General features: G+C 37.1%; 1 protein-coding gene across 1 annotated transcript; it reads left to right on the top strand.

Annotated features, from left to right (window-relative positions):
- The first annotated feature begins 276 nt into the window (after positions 1–276).
- FUNDC1 (FUN14 domain containing 1) lies at positions 277–18,824 on the top strand. Its single transcript, XM_004473562.4, has 5 exons — positions 277–495; positions 1,156–1,312; positions 4,433–4,508; positions 14,259–14,387; positions 15,827–18,824. The coding sequence occupies exons 1-5, from the start codon at positions 468–470 to the stop codon at positions 15,902–15,904; spliced, it is 468 nt and encodes a 155-aa protein (XP_004473619.1). The 5' UTR covers positions 277–467; the 3' UTR covers positions 15,905–18,824.
- The last annotated feature ends 1,319 nt before the right edge of the window (positions 18,825–20,143 follow it).

Below are 20,143 nucleotides of genomic sequence, written 5' to 3'. Positions count from 1 at the left end.
AGCCTTTTTCCTCAAGGGCTTGAATTCTGGTATAGCATTCAAAACTCTAAGCCGGTTTTCGCTTTACGCCACCCTGTGACAGCGCCCCCGTCCCCAAATCTTGAGGAGATTTAAAACAAAATTCAAGATAAGAAAAAAAAAAAACGTTAATTTTAAAGTGTGGGGGGCAGGGCCAAGGGTGCGGAGGGCAACGGACTTCAACTCCCACAAGCCCTCACGCGGCCGCGCCCCGACCTTCCTTTCTTCCCCACCCCACCCACACACCTATTTGAGTCTCGCCTTGCGCTTGCGTGGAAGGTCCCGCGCTTGGAAGGAGGGGGCGGGGACAAGAGAACGAGGCTGGAGGAGGAGGTGGAGGAGAAGGAAAAAAAGAGGCCATAGACTTCTGCGGCCTAGAGCGGCCCTTACAGTTGAGGGGAGCGAAGGGCGGGCGGGGACCACCCTCAGAGCAGGCCGCCAGCGGAATAATGGCGACCCGGAACCCCCCTTCCCAAGGTGAGCGGCCCGGGCCCGAAGTAGTATCTCGGACGCGGCTCACAGTTGCCGACGTTGCTCCTGGGGGCCGCTCTTTCACCCCCTGCCCCAGGGTACTTGGGGCTCTTTTTTGAGGCCGCGCCTTTGAGTCTCTTGCGGACTTTTACCTTCCCTGTCGGTGGAACGCAGGCGGAGAGCGACCCCCTGCCTTGCCTTCTCCGGGCTGTCATTTCCATCTTCAAACGTTTTCTTTTAGTCTGACTCAGAAGTGATTTATTCTCGCCAAGCTTCTGATGAGGACCCTCTCCCTCAACCCAACTCACTCCCCGCCCCTCCCCCGGGTGAAAATGGACCCTGCTCTGGCCTTGACCCTACTGAGATTTGGGAGGTGACCTCTTAATCCTGTGTAACTTTGACCTGACCCTGGCTCCTTGCCCCAGATCGGTCCCTGAGTCTTTGGAAAGGAGGTGGGAATATTATTACTAGGCCCTTTTAGTCTTGAGGACTTAGTTTCAGCAATTGAGTTTAGCAACTCAGCAGTTTCTACCAGGGCATTTTTAGCTGCAGGCCCAACATAACAGTAAATGGTAGCAAATTAAAATAAAATAAAATAAAAATGTGTGGGACATTTCTGACTTTTGGTAGACTCAAAATGTGTTTTTTCCGTTTTTTATTTTGAAGAATATGAAAGTGATGACGACTCTTACGAAGTGCTGGATTTAACTGAGTATGCAAGAAGACACCACTGGTGGAATCGAGTATTTGGCCACAGTTCCGGACCTATGGTAGAAAAATACTCAGTGGCCACTCAAATTGTAATGGGTGGAGTGACTGGCTGGTGAGAAGAACATCTTTTTCATTAAATTTCATTGGGAGCTTAACTGCTACCTTTTTGTACATGGGCCAGACTCATTGAGCATTCAGTGGGTTTACAGTGTTAATCCTAGAAGAGCACTACTTTGATATTTTCCTCTGAAAGATTGGTGTCATCTGTACTTGGTTTTGGTGATCCTCCTCCCCCAAACCACCACTGTTCCACTGTTCCTGCCGCTCCCTTCCTTTGATTCTTCATGTATTTTCCTCTTTCTTAATTTCAGCAAATGTGGATCTGATACGGTGATAGTGGATAGATAGGAAGAACTATGTCAGAGTTTAGAAATAAATAATTTTTGTCATCCAGTGCTAACACCTGGAAAAAACTGGGAGAAACTCCCACAGTGGAACTGGTTTCCAGAATTGTCAACCCTGTAGACAGCAGTGTAAAATTTTTAGTAAAAATTATTGGTGATAGGAGACGATGCTGTTGTTTCTTGTGGACTGGTTCTGATTATGCTAATGCTTTGAAGAAGAGTTATAGAACATTAGTTTTGTGTTGGAATTAAAGGACTGACTGCTTATTCTGTAATTTTGTGGAGTACATTAAGAAGGAGCAGTTAATAAGCATAAACCTAACCAAATAACACTTCAGATCACATGATTACTTGCTACTATGGATTGAATTTTGTTATTCCTTGCATAAAAGATTCTCCAGATAGCAAGGGTCAGAAACAAATCTGACCCCTAATTTTGAAAATGTTTATGACTAGAGAGAAATTTTGGAGTGAGTGTTCTTGTGAATAATCTTTTTTTCTTAGATTCTAGGTTAATTAATTTTACATTGACTTAATTTAAATATTTACATATTTATATTTGATAGGTATAAAATTAAACTTTTTGATTTGTGTTTTACATGCACCTTAGAACAATGGCTCAGTCCTCCATACCTTTTCGTAAATGTCATTTTATGGGTGGAAATACTCATTGTGAAGATTCAGTGATGGAGAGATGCATTCATTATGTTCATTTGTGTGTTAATGCTGCCACATGATAAAAGTCTGCAATTAGGAGATGCCTGGTCAGGAGAGGACTCTGGTCATTCAGGTGATGCTCTGTGATGCCTGGTCAGGACTGTGATCATTCAGATCATTCCCTGCGGGCTGGTTGTACCTTGATCCCCATATCAGGGTTTGGCCCTCTGCTTAGTTAGATAAGCTCACAATTTGGTCATAGGTGATTGGTTAATATGAGTCAGGCCCTGAAGCCAATCTTAAAATAGACTAAAAGGTAATTGAGAAATAGAATGATCAATTGCACATTTCTCCTTATAGGCCAAACTTGATGAGAATCCCCATAATTGGTAAAAGTTTGCTGGGAGAGCCTGGAAACAGAGCAGGGGGAGTTAGTAGGTTCATTTTAGTGTCTAATGCCATCAAGCAGTGCATACACATGCTCATGGGGCATGCTGCCCAGGGTATTGTTGAGATCAGTCTGAAGTTTGCTTCTCTCTCTCCCTTTTGAAGTTTTGAGGGCCTTCCTTGCTGACTCAGAGCATATCTGAGGGGTATGCTCTCTATAGAAATGCATGTTCGGGTTATAGCCAGGTGTTGGCTTGGAGCTGTGTAATATGACTCTCTTTTTATACAGATAATCTGTAGCAATGGCTGTAGATTCTGTTTTGTAAATTTTTGCAATTTTCTTAGGGTTGAAAACTGATGGAACAGTACGGTGGCATATATTAAAGAGAAACAACTAATAGGCATTAACCTAGCTAGTTAACAATTCAGACCAATTAAGGACATGAATGGGAGGCTGTGGAGATTACATTTAGCTATAGTTAGCTACAGATTTTTGAGCATAATAAAAACATTAAAAAAAAAATAGTGTGGGTGGTTGCTAGGAGAGATTGAAGGTGGGAAAACAAGTTAGAGGGCCTGTAGTGTGGTCCAGAAGCAAGTAATAGAAGCCTGAACCCATTAGCAAGGTAAAGATTCCCTGGAGAATGGAAAGGAGAAAACATCGTCAAATAATGTTACAGAACTAGAATATATAGAACGTGGAAATCATTTGGACCAAGCAGGGGATGAGGAAGGCAGAAGCTGAAATGAACATTGAGGTGGCTGTGCTGGAGAACGGAGCTATCACTTACAAACTGGGATCCTAGCAACAGTTGGTTTCATTGGAAAGATGATATTTGCTTTAGGATATTTTGAATATGTGGCTGCTAGAGAAGCCCAGCATATAATTGAAAATGTAAGAGTTAGAAATCTGGGATTCTTTTTGCACAGTAGAAATCTGAAATACTGAAGGGAATATGAGAGCTCACTGCAGGAGAAAATCACAAAAGTAGTTTGGGATCTGACACTCTTAGGATAGATGAGACAAAACAGTTTAATAGAAGAAGAGAGATGTAGATAAGGAAGTCACGAGAAATGAGGACTGAAGTAGTCCTAAAGCTGGACCTTAAAGGGTAGGAAAACTTTAGATAGGTAGAGCTAGGCAGAAATCCCTAGAAACAGGGCAATTAATAACTTGAGCAAAGGTGATGACTCATTTGGAAATAAATTAGGTTGAAACAGAAGGTTTGGGTAGAATGGGGGTTGGCCAGGTGTGTGAAGCTTCTTGTATTGAAAAACAGCAAAACACTTTTATTATTGGAAATTTTAACTTAAAAGTAGAGGGAAATCTCTCTCTGTCTAGAGGAGCCTGCACCAAATCTTGGTGTATATTTTCATTTCTCTCCCACTTCTCAGCAAGCTCTGTTCTTTCCCCAATTTCCCCAATAAATTTTTTTTACTGGCCTAACTAAAAAAAATAATTTAAAGAAAAAGTAGAGGGAAGAGATTATCAAACCCTTGAGTATTCATCATCCAGGTTCAGTACAGCCAATCTTTCCTCTAAATTTCCCTTCCTCTTCTTCCCATCCCTTATTTTGAAGTAAATCTTAGACATTTTCAATTGTGCATTTTTAACTAGTCTGTGTAACTGAAGGGAAACATTGAGGTTTCTGAACAGGTGAGGGACATGATCAGAAGAAATGGAAAGATTTTGAAATTTCATTAGTAAAGCCATGAAGAGTAGAAGGTGAAGGGTTTATTATGTCATTGATTTTTCTCACCTCTTGTCATTTCTTTCATTAAAGGTGTGCAGGATTTTTGTTCCAGAAAGTTGGAAAACTTGCAGCCACTGCAGTAGGTGGTGGCTTTCTTCTCCTTCAGGTATGTCAGAGATTTTGGTACTTGTTCTGCTTACATAGGTAGCCGTTGGGAACTGAGAAAGCCAAGTTTAGCCATTTTATTCCTGTGCATTTTACTAGAAGGTGGAATTTTTTGTTTAGGTATCAGTTTATGGAAAAACTACAATGAGGTTTTAAAATTTTTCGGAGGTACTGGGGATTGAACTGAGACCTCATACATGGGAAGCAGACGCTCAAACTGTTGAGCTACACCTGCTCCCTACAATGAGTTTTGAAAGATAGCATCTATCATGAAAGATAGCAATTTAAATATTTCTAAGTTCTTTAATCTGAGCATAGTTTGAGTTCAGCTATTAAAAAGACAACTATTAAAATTTGAAATACTTTATTGTTTTTATTACTGAAATTTTTCTTGAAGCATCTCCCTAGCAAAATAAGCATTTCACTAATATAATAATGTAACCTTTTCATCCTGGCCATTGTAAACATGTATTTAAAATTTACACACACACACAGTATATAAAATTCAAAATGTTGTTTTCCTTCTCCCGTTTCCTACCTATGCAGGTTTCCTCCCCAGAGGAAACTGCTGTTAGCACTTTCTAACAAGAGTTTTAAAAGTAGAGAGCCATAATAGTATAGAAAGGAGAAAATTGGGTTTAAAATGGTCATCCGTAATCTTTCTTCTGAAGCAGGTGGATTTGAAATTTTAATTTTGTTCATGTTCCTCTAAATATAAGGTCTCAAAATGCTTTGCCTGTAAGAGGATGTTTATCATGATATTATATGGCATTCATGTCTATTTGGCATATATTTTTCAAAAAATAATCAGTCTTTGAGGATTAAATATAGTAAGTCGAAAAATTGAAAACATCTGGGAATAAATGTTAGCAACAATTTTAAAGGTGCAGAGAACTGTCAGTTGTACCCAATTTAAAAAATGATTGATGGCCATAGGCAACCAAAATCTGACTTCAGAACCTAATCCCATTGATTGTATAATAATCAGTGTAGTTGCCTTGAGTACAAAGGGACTGGATTCGTATGTGTTAAGCAGAAATTTTAGTTGTTTTCTAAAAAGCATTTGAAAAAATAGATTTTCTTTCTGTTGATCACATAATTAGGACTAATTGCCTATTGGGGTAGAAGGTGAAAGGGAATATGATTAACATCTAAATTTAATCCTTTTGGTGAATGTACCCGCATTTGTGCAGATGGAATTTTACTTAAGCTGATAATTACCTTGGGATTATATGGATTCAAGAACATATCTAATTTTGTTGTTATTTTGAAAACTCAGTTGTCTTTTTTGTTTAGCACAAAAGGGTATTGGACTAAGTCAAAGTTCCTAAAATGTTCAAAGACTAGAGAATTGCACTTTTTAATCCACTCGGCATTTCAGTTTTCCAGAAGTCCATTTTAGTCTCCTCAGTATGCACTGTTCAAATCCACATTTTGCCATTGCTACCTCCTACTTCTTTCTGCGTAGTCCTCCTACTCTTTGAAGTCACTAAGGCAGAAGAACACAAGCACCTGTCTGCATCAGACCATTTTCTCCCCATAAATACAACTTACCTTAAAACTCAGTGGAAGGAAACAAAGAGGAAATAGAATATCAAATGGTTTTTAGGGTGGTTGCCTAATATTCTTTAGGCCCACTTCAATATTTTTGTTTCTTTTATATTTAAAGATAAATATTAATTTACTTAGAATCTTAAAACTTTTCCAGTAACTCAGTATTAAGTGTTTTCCAGTAGATATTATTATATTACTGTCTTAAACTAGACAGTGGTATATAAATTTTGTAAATTTGGTTTTTACTTCTTTGGAGTTATATATGCACATAATTTAAAGGGTCAACTATTTGTACAAGGTTTATTGCAGATTAGAGTAATTCTCTCCCTTGCCACCCTCTTTTTTTCCTCCCTTAGGCAACCATTTTCAACTTTATTTAGTTCTTAAGGTATTTATTTCCCTTTCCCAGAACAAAGTAATTGGACATTTCTTGGTCTTTCAGTTTAGGTATTACTTTTGGCTTCCCATTTTGGAATGTAAGAATTTGGCTATCATTTATTTTTTTATTTTTTAAAGATTTACTTTTTATTTATTTCTCTCCCCTTCCGCTCTCCCCCTGCCCCCCACCCCTCTCCCCACTTGTCTGCTCTCTGTGTCCATTCGCTGTGTGTACTTCTATAACTGCTTCTATCCTTATCAGCTGCACCGGGAATCTGTTTCTCCTTGCCGTGTCATCTTGTTGTGTCAGCTCTCCGTGTGTGTGGCACCATTCTTGGGCAGGCTGCACTTTCTTTCACGCTTGGCGGCTCTCCTTACTGGGTGCACTCCTTTGCGTGTGGAGCTCCCCGACGCGGGGTCACCTCTGCGTGGCACGGCACTCCTTGTGCGCATCAGCACTGTGCATGGGCCAGCTCCACGTGGGTCAAGGAGGCCCAGGGTTTGAACCGTGGACCTCACATGTGGTAGGCGGACGCCCTATCCATTGGGCCAAGTTTGCTTCCCTGGCTATCATTTATTGATCTGCTTTGCTCTCCCTGCACCTCCCCCGCTCAATTTCACACATAAACATGCTTTCTGACCGCCTGAGTCATCCTAGTATTGTTATTTCATAATTGTTTAGATCATTTAAGATAAGTAAAGTTCACTTATCTTAAATCTGTAGATTTATGTCTTCAACCACGTTTGGGAAAGTTTGGGGCATTATTTCTTCAAATATTTTTTTCTGCCCCAGTCTTTCCTTCTGAACATGACTCAAATCACATGTATATTAGACTTTTTGATAATGTTCTACAGGTCTCTAGGTTTTGTTCATTTGTGTTTTCGATGTTTTCAGATTGCATAATTTCCATTCATCTAGTGTCAATTTCACTGACTTTTCTCTGTCATCTACCTTCTATCATTAAGCCTATCTAGTAAATTTATGTCTGATATTGCATTTTCCCTAATTCTAGGATTTTAATTTTTTCTTTTTATATTTTCCTTTTCTCTTGTGAGATTTTCTATCTTTTCATTGAGTACAAGCCTATTTTCCTTTACCTTATCAAGCATAGTTGTAATAACTGCTTTAAAATCCTGATAATTCTAATATCTGAGTTTTCTCAGGGTTAGCATCTGTTGATTTTCTTTCCTCTTGAGAATAGACCATATTTTCCTTGTTTATCCTATATCAAGTAACTTTGGATGTTACCCTTGACATTGGGAATATTATGTTATAAAGACTCTGAGTTCTATTTTATTTCTCTGCAGAGTGTTGATCTTTTAATTTTAGCAGGCAGTTAATTTGGATGAACTCAATTAGCAAACTCTGTTTTGCTTGTTGTAAGTAGTGGCTTAAATCTCAGTTCATTTCTTTTTGCCTTAGATGTAAAATACCCAGGTCTGCTCCAGGAACAGTGGTTCAAGGGGTTATCCAGAGACTTGGGTAGAGTTAATATATAGACTTTGGGACTTCTCTTCTCTAGATCTCTCCTTTCTGGAGCTATAGTTGTTCTGGTTCTTCAGGCCAGAAAGATGGTGGGTTTTCTATTGAAATTTTAGCCATCCTGCAACAGCATCTTGCCCTTAGGATAAAACCATAAAAATGATCAGTACATCTTATATTGGTCCCTTCCTACAAGTTTCAACTTCCCTTCAAAATCTGCTTGCTTTTGTTAACTCTGAAATTTTTGTACTTTAACCAGGGTTTATAGTTTGCTATCTACGGGAAGGTCATTGTGTTAGTTGTCTTAGAATATTAGACTTAAATTATTCAGGTGTGGTAAAGTTGGGTATGGAAACAAGGAGAGGAGAGGTTTTGAAACAAGTTAGATTTATTGGTTACTCTCAGTTCCCAGAGAAGTATACAGCATACTAAGCAGAGCTATTGGGAGCACATCAAGGCAACCACAGTGGGGAAGCTAGAGGACAAAGGGAAACTGGGCTGCAGACTTTATTGGCGTGTAGGATGGGACATTAGTAGTTGGGCAGTCAAGCGTGTGATTGGTGGGTGTTTGAATTTGGCACCCCTTCAAAACCAGACAGGGGCCTCTGAACACCAGGGAGAGAGAAACTTAAGGTACCTTATCTCACAGGAGCCGCTAGAGGGTAAACTGTGATAGATCGATGTGATGGCAAAACATCAAAATGGTGTTTTGACCTTGAGAATAGTAATTGGGAATGTACTCTGACATCAGAAGTGGAATTCTACCACCTAATATTTAAAGGGCAGATAGTAAATATTTTAGGCTTGCTCACCATATAGTCTGTCAAAACTACTCACCTTTGTCATTGTATCATGAAAACAGCCATAGGCAACATATAGATAGATAAATAGGTATTGCTGTGTTCCAGTAAAATATTTTAACAAATACAGGCAGCAGGACTGCAGGCTGTAATTTGCTGACGCCTGGTTTAGGTTACTATGACTGTAAGTGTAACTTACCACTCAGCCATGTAGTTTACTATGATTATTCTTTGTTTACCTTGTTACAACTCTTAGTTTTCCATGAAGTTAATAATTTTCTTCTGTTATTTTTTATGTATATACCAATAACTCAATCCCCAGATTTCTACCATTTGTCTTTCCGCTCATTTTGCTCTTTTGCATCAAATAGCCTATCATGTTCATCTTGACATACATGATCACAGAGTCCTCTGTTCTACGTGATTTCTAGGCTTGGTATACAGCTTTTATCCTGGGATCTCCTTTCATTGCCATTCCAGGAATTTTCTTTACTTCTTTCTTGAGTTGTTTCTTTTATGTCTTGATATATTCTCATTTTGGTGGAACATATTTTCTAGTAACTTCCTGGGAAAGTGAGCATAGGAGGTATAGTTTTTAAGCCTTTTCCTATCTGAAAATTTCTTCACTTTACCCTTGCATTAGCTTGATCGTTTATCCTAGTCTAGATATTGCTCCATTGTCTTCTTTTTTTTTTTAAAGATACCTAGATCATACAAATGTTACATTAAAAAATATAAGAGGTTCCTATATACCCCATTCCCCACCCCCCCCATTGTCTTCTTCTGACCTCCACTGTTGCTGTTTAAAAGTCTTAAAATTGTTTTAATTTCTGAGCCTTTCTATGTAATATATTTTTTCCCTTTCATTGAATGCTTATAGGATTTTCTCTTGTCTCCTGCGTTCTGATTGCTCACAGCCTTGCCATGATCCTATTTATATCCATTGTGCTGGAAACTCAGTGGGCTCTTTCAGTTTGGGGAGATTCTTTTGATATTTATTTTGTTAATGATTTTTTCCCTTTGTTCTCTCATCTGTTCTTTCCTATTTTCTGCCTTTGTCTTTTTAGTCTACTTCCTGGGAGATTTCTTTAGCATTATCTTCTTTTTTAAAAAATTAATTAATTAATTTATTTCTCTCCCCACCCCGGTTGTCTGTTCTCTGTGTCTATTTGCTGCATCTTCTTCTTTGTCTGCTTTCTGTTGTTGTCAGCGGCATGGGGATCTGTGTTTCTTTTTGTTGCATCATCTTGCTGTGTCGGCTCTCCATGTGGGTGGCGCCTTTCCTGGGCAGGCTGCACTTTCTTTTGCGCTGGGCAGCTGTCCTTACGGGGTGCACTCCTTGTGCGTGGGACTCCCCTACCCAGGGGACACCCCGGCGTGGCAGGGCACTCCTTGCGCGCATCAGCACCGTGCATGGGCCAGCCCCACACGGGTCAAGGAGGCCCAGGGTTTGAACCATGGACCTCCCATGTGGTAGATGGACCCCCTAACCACTGGGCCAAGTCCGCCGCCCTAGCTTTATCTTCTAACCCTCTTACTGAGTTTTTCATCTCTGCTATCATTTTAAATTTCTACTGACTACTTTTTTGTTCTCTCAGTGTTACTTTAGCATGTTTTTCCTTCTTGGATGCAATATCTTTTTTTAAGAGATTGGAAAGGTGGAATGTATTTATTATGTGTGATTTGGCCTCCCTCTGCCCCTACCAACCCATAGCTTCAACCAGCGCCATGGTTAGAAAACAAAAATCCCTTCAATAAGACCTTCAGAAATATGTTATTTTCTGGAGCAGTAGTATCTCTGAAAACCATTTAAATTGCCTGTTTATAGACTGGGGATGTTGCTCGTGGGAGAGCTGTAGTTGAAATGTGTTCTTTAATTTGAATACAGGATAGACAGTTCTGAGAGAATGGTACAAGGTGAAAGTTGTCCTTGATCACCAGATGCTAATTTGAAGTGATTCCCTTAGTGCAGTGCAGGTACAAGTAACGGTCCAAATGGTCTGTCCTGCATGGAGTTTTTAGCACTTACACAAAATGTTCATCTATGCTGTTTTTTTTTTTCAGTTTTACAAACAATACTGCAATGAACAGCTGCTGCATCTCTGCATGTAATTAAGTGCATTACAAAGTAAATGCACTTAATTAAGCCTTTTAATTGTTAAGTAGCCTTTTGGAAAGGGTCCATCATTTATATTCCCTCCAGCTCATATGGAAGTACCAATCACCTTTTACCCCCTTTCCATACTATTCTCCTTGGAAGAAGGTCATGCATAGTCCACATTTAAGGAGTGGGAGTAATATTCTACCTCCTTGAGGGTGGAGTATCTACAGAGCAAGGGGGATTTGTTTCTTCACCATTTATTAATTTATTCAATCATTTATATCAGTATGGAGTCATGAATATTTATTTTATACTTTGGGTTATAATGCAATGCTTTATTTCATTGCTAAACTTTTCCCAGCATTGGCCATTAGGAGCTCTTTCAGCTGTGAATTATCTTTTTAAATCTCTGAGAACATAAATGATCTAGTTGTTTTTTGTTTTTTGTTTTTTAATTTTTCCCTACTGAGTCTCTTTCCCCTAAGTTCGTTTTGTTTTGTTTTCCCTTGCTTGTATGTTTTTGTTTCAGATTTTTTTGTTTGTTTGTTTAGGAGGTGCCAAGGATTAAACCCAGGACCTTGTACATGGGAAGCAGGTGCTCAGCCACTGAGCTATTATACATCAGCTCCCTTGGTTTCAGTTTTTCATACTCAAGGCATTCCTCCCTGTCTGATGATCCTTGATTGTCTATTCATGTTTAAGATTAGGGCACTAAAAACTGATGAAAAGCTCTAAATGTATGTATGGCCTTTCTTTTCTCTGGGAAATTTGATCAGTCCAGGAGAAAGATCTAAAGATGTGGAGTTAGGGAATGAAGGGAAGTTTCCCCTGGTAAAATAGCCTGGTTTGATTTCTATATGGTGAGGCTCACAAGCAAAAAGCCCCATCTACATGACTAGAGCTTTCCATCTGGCATGGATCATTACCCTAAATGCCTGACAATATTTTTAACTTGCAGGCTTTTATTCCGGCATGTCTTTATCTAATTCCATTGAATATTTTAGTGTTCTAGGAAAGCCAAATGTTCAAAAGCAATAATCATCACCCCCAGGCCCACCCTCACCCCCATTGTGTTTATTTGTATGTTCCTATAATTGAGAAATTCTAGGTAGATAAGACTAAACTGTATGGTCAGTTCTTAGAAGATTTTTGTTGATCATGATGGATGTACCCAAACCCTATTGGGGCCAGATCGGTTGCCTTTGGTCATCTCTGCACTGAAGTGTCCTTCTCATTGGGTCTGGTATCCTTCAATTTCACCACAGTTGCCTCCAAGGGAAGATAGCAGTGAACTTCTCAAGGAAATTTGTTCAAGGATAGAGGATCACTTCTGTATCAGGCAGAGATCCCCCTTTTACTAGTGGATATGATAGGGCCTTTTCAGATCAAATTCTTTGAGATGATCTGGCCCAGCCATCTTGTTGCTAAGGGTTATTATTTGAGCTAGGTTGGTTAAATACACCTTTGAGGATGTGATCTTTATTCACAGTCTTTGTTCACTCATTCATTAATTTGCCTGGCACCATTATGGACTCTAGAGACAGAGATTCACAGTCCACTGGGAGATATAGGTATTGATGAATAAATATAATGGTATGGTCAGTCCTGAGGTGGGAAGGTATAGGTGATGCTGACAGAGTGGAGGGAGATGTTCTGACTGCTTGGAGGCATCAGGGAAGAAGAGGCCAGAGAGGCCAGTGTCTTCAGCATCTCAGGATTTTTATTTCCCCTGTAACGGTTTGGCCTTTTACCCAAAAGCTTAGGTGGTTCTTTAAACTATACACAACCTTTATCTCAGATAACCCCAGATTTATTAATTTCAGTGACAAATTGCTATGCAAAAATATCTTTATGTAAGGTATATAGAAAACTGTGAGAATTTATTTAATTTGTTTCATTAAGTGACTTCCTTTATTCAGTTGCAGGGGATGATGGGAAGCTAAGGGGCCACTTAATCAGCGTAGATAAGGTTTTTTGTTTATTTCATCACCAGTATAACTGATGGCATGAGGGTGAACTTTAAAAAAATAAACTTTGTAATTTAAAGTATTAAGTCTTGAAAATGAGAATTAGAATTGGGGATTACCAATGAGTGGTGGTGCATAGATTTTATTTTTGATTTCTTCTGACAGAAAAAAAATAAAGCTGTATACATAAATAAAATCTTTGTATATCTCATAAGCTTTGGGTTGAGTTTTGGATTTGGAATCAACTGGTTTGATTACTTAGTGCAAGTAGGTAATAAGTCTTCCCTTTGTATATAGAAAAGACTCCTTTCCCTGGGGTTCATCATCACCTCCAGGCCATTGACCCAGATTGCTGTAAAGTACTACAAGGAAAAATTTTCACTTGCCATTCGATTTGAGCACCTCTCTGTTTTGCTGATGCTGGAGTTTGAAGTGATAGTAGGTAAATAAATACAGGAAGAAATGGAGATAAATTCTTCTACGGTGTCATTCACAGAGAAAACAGAAACAAATTCACAGTTAAGCTAGTTTATACAAAATTAGATATTTTTATTATTTGAAGTATTTTACTTGTGGTTCAAAGGAGAAGTGATACATTAAGACTCCAAAGAAAGCATAGTTTCATAGAGGTGATTATAATGCTGTGTGTGGCTTAATTGTTTGTTACTCATGTGACTATTTATATTTTGGTTTTATTATTTAGGGATATTAATTTCCTGTACTCACTTGCTTACATACTCTATTGGCCCATTCAGATTTTGCAGTCTTATCACCATATGAGGGTTTCCTTTATGGTTAATAGATATTTAGATATAGTTTTATTAAAAGGATTTATGGCATGGAACTTGTACAGAATATAAGTTTGCCACATCATTTCTTTTAGATTCCACTTTTAAAAAGCAGTTACCAGAAAGTATTCTTAATGTAAATAGAGTCAGAGTTACTGAAGAGCTTTTATCAAGCTACTTTAACTTTCTTTAGTCACCTAATAACTGATTGGCTTCTGATCCCTTGTAATTAAACATCTGTTTAATTAAAAGGCACTTTAAAAACTCACTTATTAATTATATAGCCTCTCTATCCTTTTAGCTAATTCCCTACTCTTAAGAAGTATGGTAGAATTATAGTACAGTTATAGTACAACTTTTGGAATATTTTGCATCATGTTCTGAACATGGTGTTCATCACATCTAAGTAATGCATTGTGTAAATTTAATGTCTGTTTTTCCTACCAAACTCAAAGCTGTGTGAGGATTGGGGTCTTGTGTCTTCCTTTGTTCTCAGCTAGAGAACAAAGGACTAAAACAGTACTTGCCACAGAGTAGACACTCAGTATCTGTTGAATTAATTAGTGAATAAATAAGCTTCATAGATTTCTTGAAATCTAAAAGTTCATAAATTCATGGATAATAGATTAGTCAGTAGCCTGGTTGGTTTAGAATTTACCATTTTTATTTCGTTTTTGCAGATTGCCAGTCACAGTGGCTATGTGCAGATTGACTGGAAGAGAGTTGAAAAAGATGTAAACAAAGCCAAAAGACAAATTAAGAAACGTGCAAATAAAGCAGCACCTGAAATCAACAATATAATTGAAGAAGTAAGGCAATGGGTCTCATTTAGTAAAAAAATGTAATTGGGTGTTATCTTTTAAAAAATTGTGCTTTTTGTCTTATGTCTAGAGTGTTAAGTAGAATTTGGGGTCAAACCACCATGTAGATCAGACTTTCTTTTTTTCTTCTTTTTTCTCTTTTTGGTGGTAAACATTGATTTCCCTAATCATCTTTCCACCCCCTTGATCGCCCTTTATAAACACCATTAACATTATTGTTTCAGAATTTTTCTTGTGCTTTTATAAACTTGTAAGTATTTATATAAAAGATATAGTAAAAGAAAAACTCTCCATTTTTTTCTTGAGATGGAATAGCTTGAAAATGTTACTTTATTAATTTAATTAATGTTTTATTTTTTGTGTATTTTGTCTATTTTCTTCTTGTATTGCTTTAGAATTGAATATCTTTTCCCTTGCCTTTGTTTTATCCTTTTGTCACCCTCAATATTTTTAGTTTGAAAAATTTCAAACAAATTGAAAAGTTGAAAGACAGGTACAGTGAATACCCAGATAACCTTCACGTAATCACCAAATTAATGTTTTGCCACATTGGCTATACCAGTGTTTGTGATTTATACTTTTTGTTTTTTGCTCAACCATTTAAGATATCCACAACTCTTTACCCTAAATACCTAAGCATGTATCTCTTAAGCATAGGGATATTCTCCTATCCAACTACATATACCAGTATTACACCCAAGAAATTTAACATGATGCAATAATATTTTCTAATATAAAGCCCATATGCACATTTTTCCATGAAATATCTTTTTTAGCTTCTTTTAATCAAGAATTATATATTGCATTTGGCTGTCATGTCTCTGAAGTCTCTAATCTTAAACAGTCCCCTCATCTGTTTTTTTTTGTTTTGTTGTTCTTAATTTCCTTGTGTTTTATGAACTGACAGTTTTGAAGCATCTATGCCAATTGTTTTGTGTAATATCCCACAGTCTGGCTTTGTCTAATTGCTTTCTCATGATTTTATTCATTTTAACATTTTTCAAGGTGATGTTAAATACATTTTTTTTGATCTTGTACTTTTTTTTTTTTACTGGCCAAGTAGAATAGAAATAAATAGCATTGCTTCTGCTGTGGGAATATATGAAATATTCTTTGTTATGCCTTGCTGAATGGACATTTATGTCTGCCTTACAGGTAGATTTCTTTTTAGCTGTGAGATCATTGCTGCCTATATACCAATTATGTCAATAGTCATGGAGCTTAGTGGGACTGGCTACAGGCTTGAGGCTTCTCCAGTTTGTAATTGACAGCTTTGAGAACTTGCATAGTGTTCGGCACCTGCAGTAGTAGGTGCTCAGGATTTTTGCTGAATGTTTATTGAATTGATAAAAATAACTGGAAAAGTTACTTGGTTCTGGATTCAATAATTAAGAGTATTTTTGCTTAAACTTACTTTATATTTTCAGGCAACAGAATTTATCAAACAGAACATTGTGATATCCAGTGGATTTGTGGGAGGCTTTTTGCTAGGCCTTGCATCTTAAGGAAATAAATGTTCTATCTCAGTGGATTCAACAATGAAGAGAACAGTGCTGACAACAATGTGTTCTCAACAGTACATGCCACCAGATTCTCCAGGGCAAGGAAAAATAACAAGTTGGACCATACTGAACTCACAACTTAGCATTTTGCCTTCTGAAGCTTGAAAACTAGTATCTGCTGTAAAATAACATGTATGGTATGTGTATAATAGTACTCCTGAGCAAAACATGGCTTGCTTTTCATCACTTTTAGAAAATATGCATTAGTTTGAAAATAAATATTATTGGATGTAGATATGAAGAAAGAAAAAAATGTTTGTTGCACTTATTCCCCAATAAAATATTGCCTTCTTTTTATTTAAATAAGATGTTCTTAATTGTGCTTTTATAGTATAGTGGCCAATAACTAATAATTTGTAATGTAGCGTCAACATTAGGGCTGACTTTTTTTTGTAAGAAATGTTTGCAATAAACCAAAAGACTGTGATGCCCTTTTGTGGTAGGATTTAGAAACAATAGAATTATTAAAGAGGCTCTACTGATGTAATTTAATACAAATTTTTATGTATTTTTTTTTCTCTTTAGGCTTCAATATACTTATTTTTACCTGCAATTCTTACTTTGCTTAAATAATAACTGCAATAAACAGTTCCAGAGAATGCCCTTCTAAGCAAATATTACATATCCACAGCTCCTTTTCTTTTTTTGATATCTGTAGTTTTAAAAATGTCTTCTTGCATATGAGTTTCCAATTTTAAAATTTTGTCTGTTTATCTTGGCAGTCTGGGCAGAAATAATTTTTGGCCGGGGGTACGGTGGGGTGGGATTATGGTGGTATATGTTGATCCCTTTTACTAGCCTGGAATGAAATTTCCTTTCTCATTCCTAAAAATCCTAATTATTATTCTGTCCCCTTCTTCACAAAGAGGTGAAAATCACTTTAAAGTAGTATAGTATGAATTCACTGTTTGAAGAAGAGTGATTTTCTTTGTAATCATGAAATTGTAGCTCACAGAGAATTGCTTCCTTAATCTAGTCTGGAAAGTGCAAAGGCTTTTATGCTTTTGGTATCATTATGTTGGTTGAACCTTAAGCCAGTTTACTTGTCTCTCAGGGCCAACACTACATGCCCTCTGAGGCTCCTTTGCCCAAAAGAGATTTCAGTATTGTTAGTTTTGTGCATAGGGTTCTGGGTTGGAATAGGGTAAAAAAGAACAATATGTGTTGGAGTCTTTGGATTAGAAAGACTGTAGGTATTCAGACCACCTCCTTTTTATGGATAGTCTGGATAGTATGGCATTTCATACTTTCAAAATTGGTTATAATCTGAGTGCTCTTGTTTTAAGTGCTCCTTGAAATTGAACATAGGACTGATCATAAGTTTCTTCCTTTACTCATTAGTGCCTCAGATATGCTGAATAAAACTCAGACTTTATTTATAAGAAATTCTTTTGCTTATAAGTACTTGTTTTTTCTTGGGCTTTTTTTTCGTTTCTGCTTTGCCAAGTTTTTCATTGCTGTGGAATTAGAAGGAAAAAACATTCATGAGTATGATATTTAGGTGGATCCTTGGCTATGCTTTGTGCTTTATATTTGTGATGCTCTCATTTGATCCAGTGACGCAGACTGCTGAGGGGAGTCCTAATAGTTGGCACAATTTGTTCATTTTGGAAATATTTAGGAAGTATCTCTTCTGTGCATGATACACTAGGGAAGTGGGGGGCACAAAATGTCTCTACCCTCTAAGAACTTTTTTTTTTTTAAAGATTTATTTATTTATTTAATCCCGCCCCCTCCCCTGGTTGTCTGTTCTCTGTGTCTATTTGCTGCATCTTGTGTTCTTTGTCCGCTTCTGTTGTTGTCAGCGGCACGGGAAGTGTGGGCGGCGCGATTCCTGGGCAGGTTGTACTTTCTTTCGCGCTGGGTGGCTCTCCTTATGGGTGCATTCCTTGCGCGTGGGGCTCTCCTACACGGGGGACACCCCTGTGTGGCAGGGCACTCCGGCACACCTTGCGCGCATCAGCACTGCGCATGGTCCAGCTCCACACGGGTCAAGGAGGCCCGGGGTTTGAACTGCGGACCTCCCATGTGATAGACGGACGCCCTAACTGCTGGGCCAAGTCCGTTTCCCCTGTAAGAACTTTCAACTGAGTAGTCTAAGATGTTATATGATAAGTTACATCATAATATAGGAGAACCTGGCATATGATTTAGTGGCAAATGAGAAGTCGGGATAACTACTTTCAGAGTCCAAATATATGAATGAAAATGGAAAAAGATACAGAACTGCATTTTTACATAAACATTTCCAAGTAACTGTCTAGTATTTGAAAATACTTATATGCAAATACACAGTATCAGTGCTCTCCATCCTCTCCTATCTCTGTTAGTGCCCCTTGCTCTCCCTCATGTCTGTGCTCTTTCCCCCTTTAGGATGTATACTACTTAAGGCACTTGGATGTGTTAATTAATCTCTGATTTATGAAGCATGTAGTATAGGGCTTTGCTCACAGTAGGTATTCAGTAAATGTTTTGAATGATTGAAAAAATATATGAAAAGCATTACTGCTAGATTTAGTGTCAACCTATAGAAACTATTCCTTCTCTGTGTAGCAATTGAGTGAATCAGAGGGTCAGTGAGCAATGACTTGGTCTTGCCTATAGCCTGCCTTTGTCTAAAATGGAGATTTTTATGTTTGAGGGCATGAAGGCTTGGGATTTATTAAAACTGACATATATGGAATATACCTATTTTGTGGTCTAGGCTTTGGAAGACATATAGGGACATTTTGATGAATTTTTATTTTTTATTCTTCTAGCTCCTATAACCCCCTACATAAAAAGATGATTTTTAATGTGTTTTCATGTTTCAGATATAATGCAAATGAAATATATTCATTAAAGAAAAATAAACCAGCAAAAAGAATTGATACTGTTTATTAATAAGATATTGTACTTAGAGGATTAAGTATATGCCTTTAGGTTTTTCTTTGTATGTATGAACACATGTATGTGTATTTTATATAAAAATTAAGTAATAGTTTATGTACTATTTTATGAATAGCTGTTTTCAGTAAGAATATTTTTTTATAATAGGTGGCATATTTATATTTAATTTAACAGAAATACCCACCCCAAACCCCTTTTATGAGACAACCATTATTAAATATTCTTTTTATGTACATTTTAACATATTTATATTATTTTTATTGTTTAAGTTTGGATACTATATCTTGAATATCCACTCTGAAAAGATGAGGAATTTAGTGCACATCCATGTTCCCCTTTGTTTTGATTGTTAATATATTTATAGTTCTTCTAGTGCTTACCCTTATTATTTTAAATATTACACTTAGATTTTTCTTCCTTTATTTAGCAACTTTAGATAATATCTGCTAACTCCCAATAATGAAAGATAAAATAAAAAAGACTGTACCTCTTCCTTGCCACCTTTATCCTCCTGATTTTTGTTAAATTATTATTATTTTTAATGGTATATTCAAATGATAGAATTCTATACAATTATTAAGAGAACTATAGAGCTGTTTGAATTGAGCTATAAAATATTCATATGTTAAGTGATAAAATCAGATTATAAACTGATCATAAATTTTGGGGGAAAAACACAAATGAAAGCATCTCTGAGAGGTTGGTATATGAGATTTTCACTTCATACTTTGAACATTTTTATATTGTGCAAAGTTTTACAGTGAGTATATGTTAATTTATAGTTAGAAAATATATTTTTTTTTGGAAAAAGAATAGAAATTTATAATGTCATTGCCGTTTTAGAGGGCCTTGTTTTTTTAGCTTTTTTGTTTCATTCTTTAAGTTGTTTTATCAAAACAATGCACATAGTTCAAAAAGTCTACCTCTCCAACTTAGTGGCTTTTTTTCCTAGAGAAGTTTCATCTACATTAGTTGTGTTTTTTTTTTTGGTCTACAACCATGTTTCTTAGAATTTTTATTATGATAAATGACTTGGATTTCCTATTGCAGTAGATGTGGATTTCCCTTTTGCATCCTTGTAGGAAAAATTTATTAGATTCCTCTAACTTTTTTTGTTTTTGTTTTGCATGAAGAACAAAAGTTTAATATACTGAAGACACTGCTGTTGGATTCACTTAATGTCAATATTCGGGGCAATTTTTTTTTAAAGACTTACTTTATTATTTTAAAAATGTATCCCGCCCCCCCTTCCCCCAGATGGTTCTCTCGTCTGTCTGCTCATTGTTTACTTGC

This window comes from Dasypus novemcinctus, chromosome X, assembly GCF_030445035.2.
Source record: "Dasypus novemcinctus isolate mDasNov1 chromosome X, mDasNov1.1.hap2, whole genome shotgun sequence".
NCBI classification, from domain to species: Eukaryota; Metazoa; Chordata; class Mammalia; order Cingulata; family Dasypodidae; genus Dasypus; species Dasypus novemcinctus.
Note: the sequence above shows the minus strand (reverse complement) of the source record. Positions and strands in the feature narration are given on the sequence as shown.

Excerpts from the sequence above, each read along its gene's own strand:
- FUNDC1 (XM_004473562.4), top strand. The coding sequence starts at position 468 with ATGGCGACCCGGAACCCCCCTTCCCAAG. Across the intron at positions 4,509-14,258 it reads GTGGCTTTCTTCTCCTTCAG|ATTGCCAGTCACAGTGGCTA; the intron begins GTATGTCAGAGA and ends TCGTTTTTGCAG. Across the intron at positions 14,388-15,826 it reads TCAACAATATAATTGAAGAA|GCAACAGAATTTATCAAACA; the intron begins GTAAGGCAATGG and ends TTATATTTTCAG.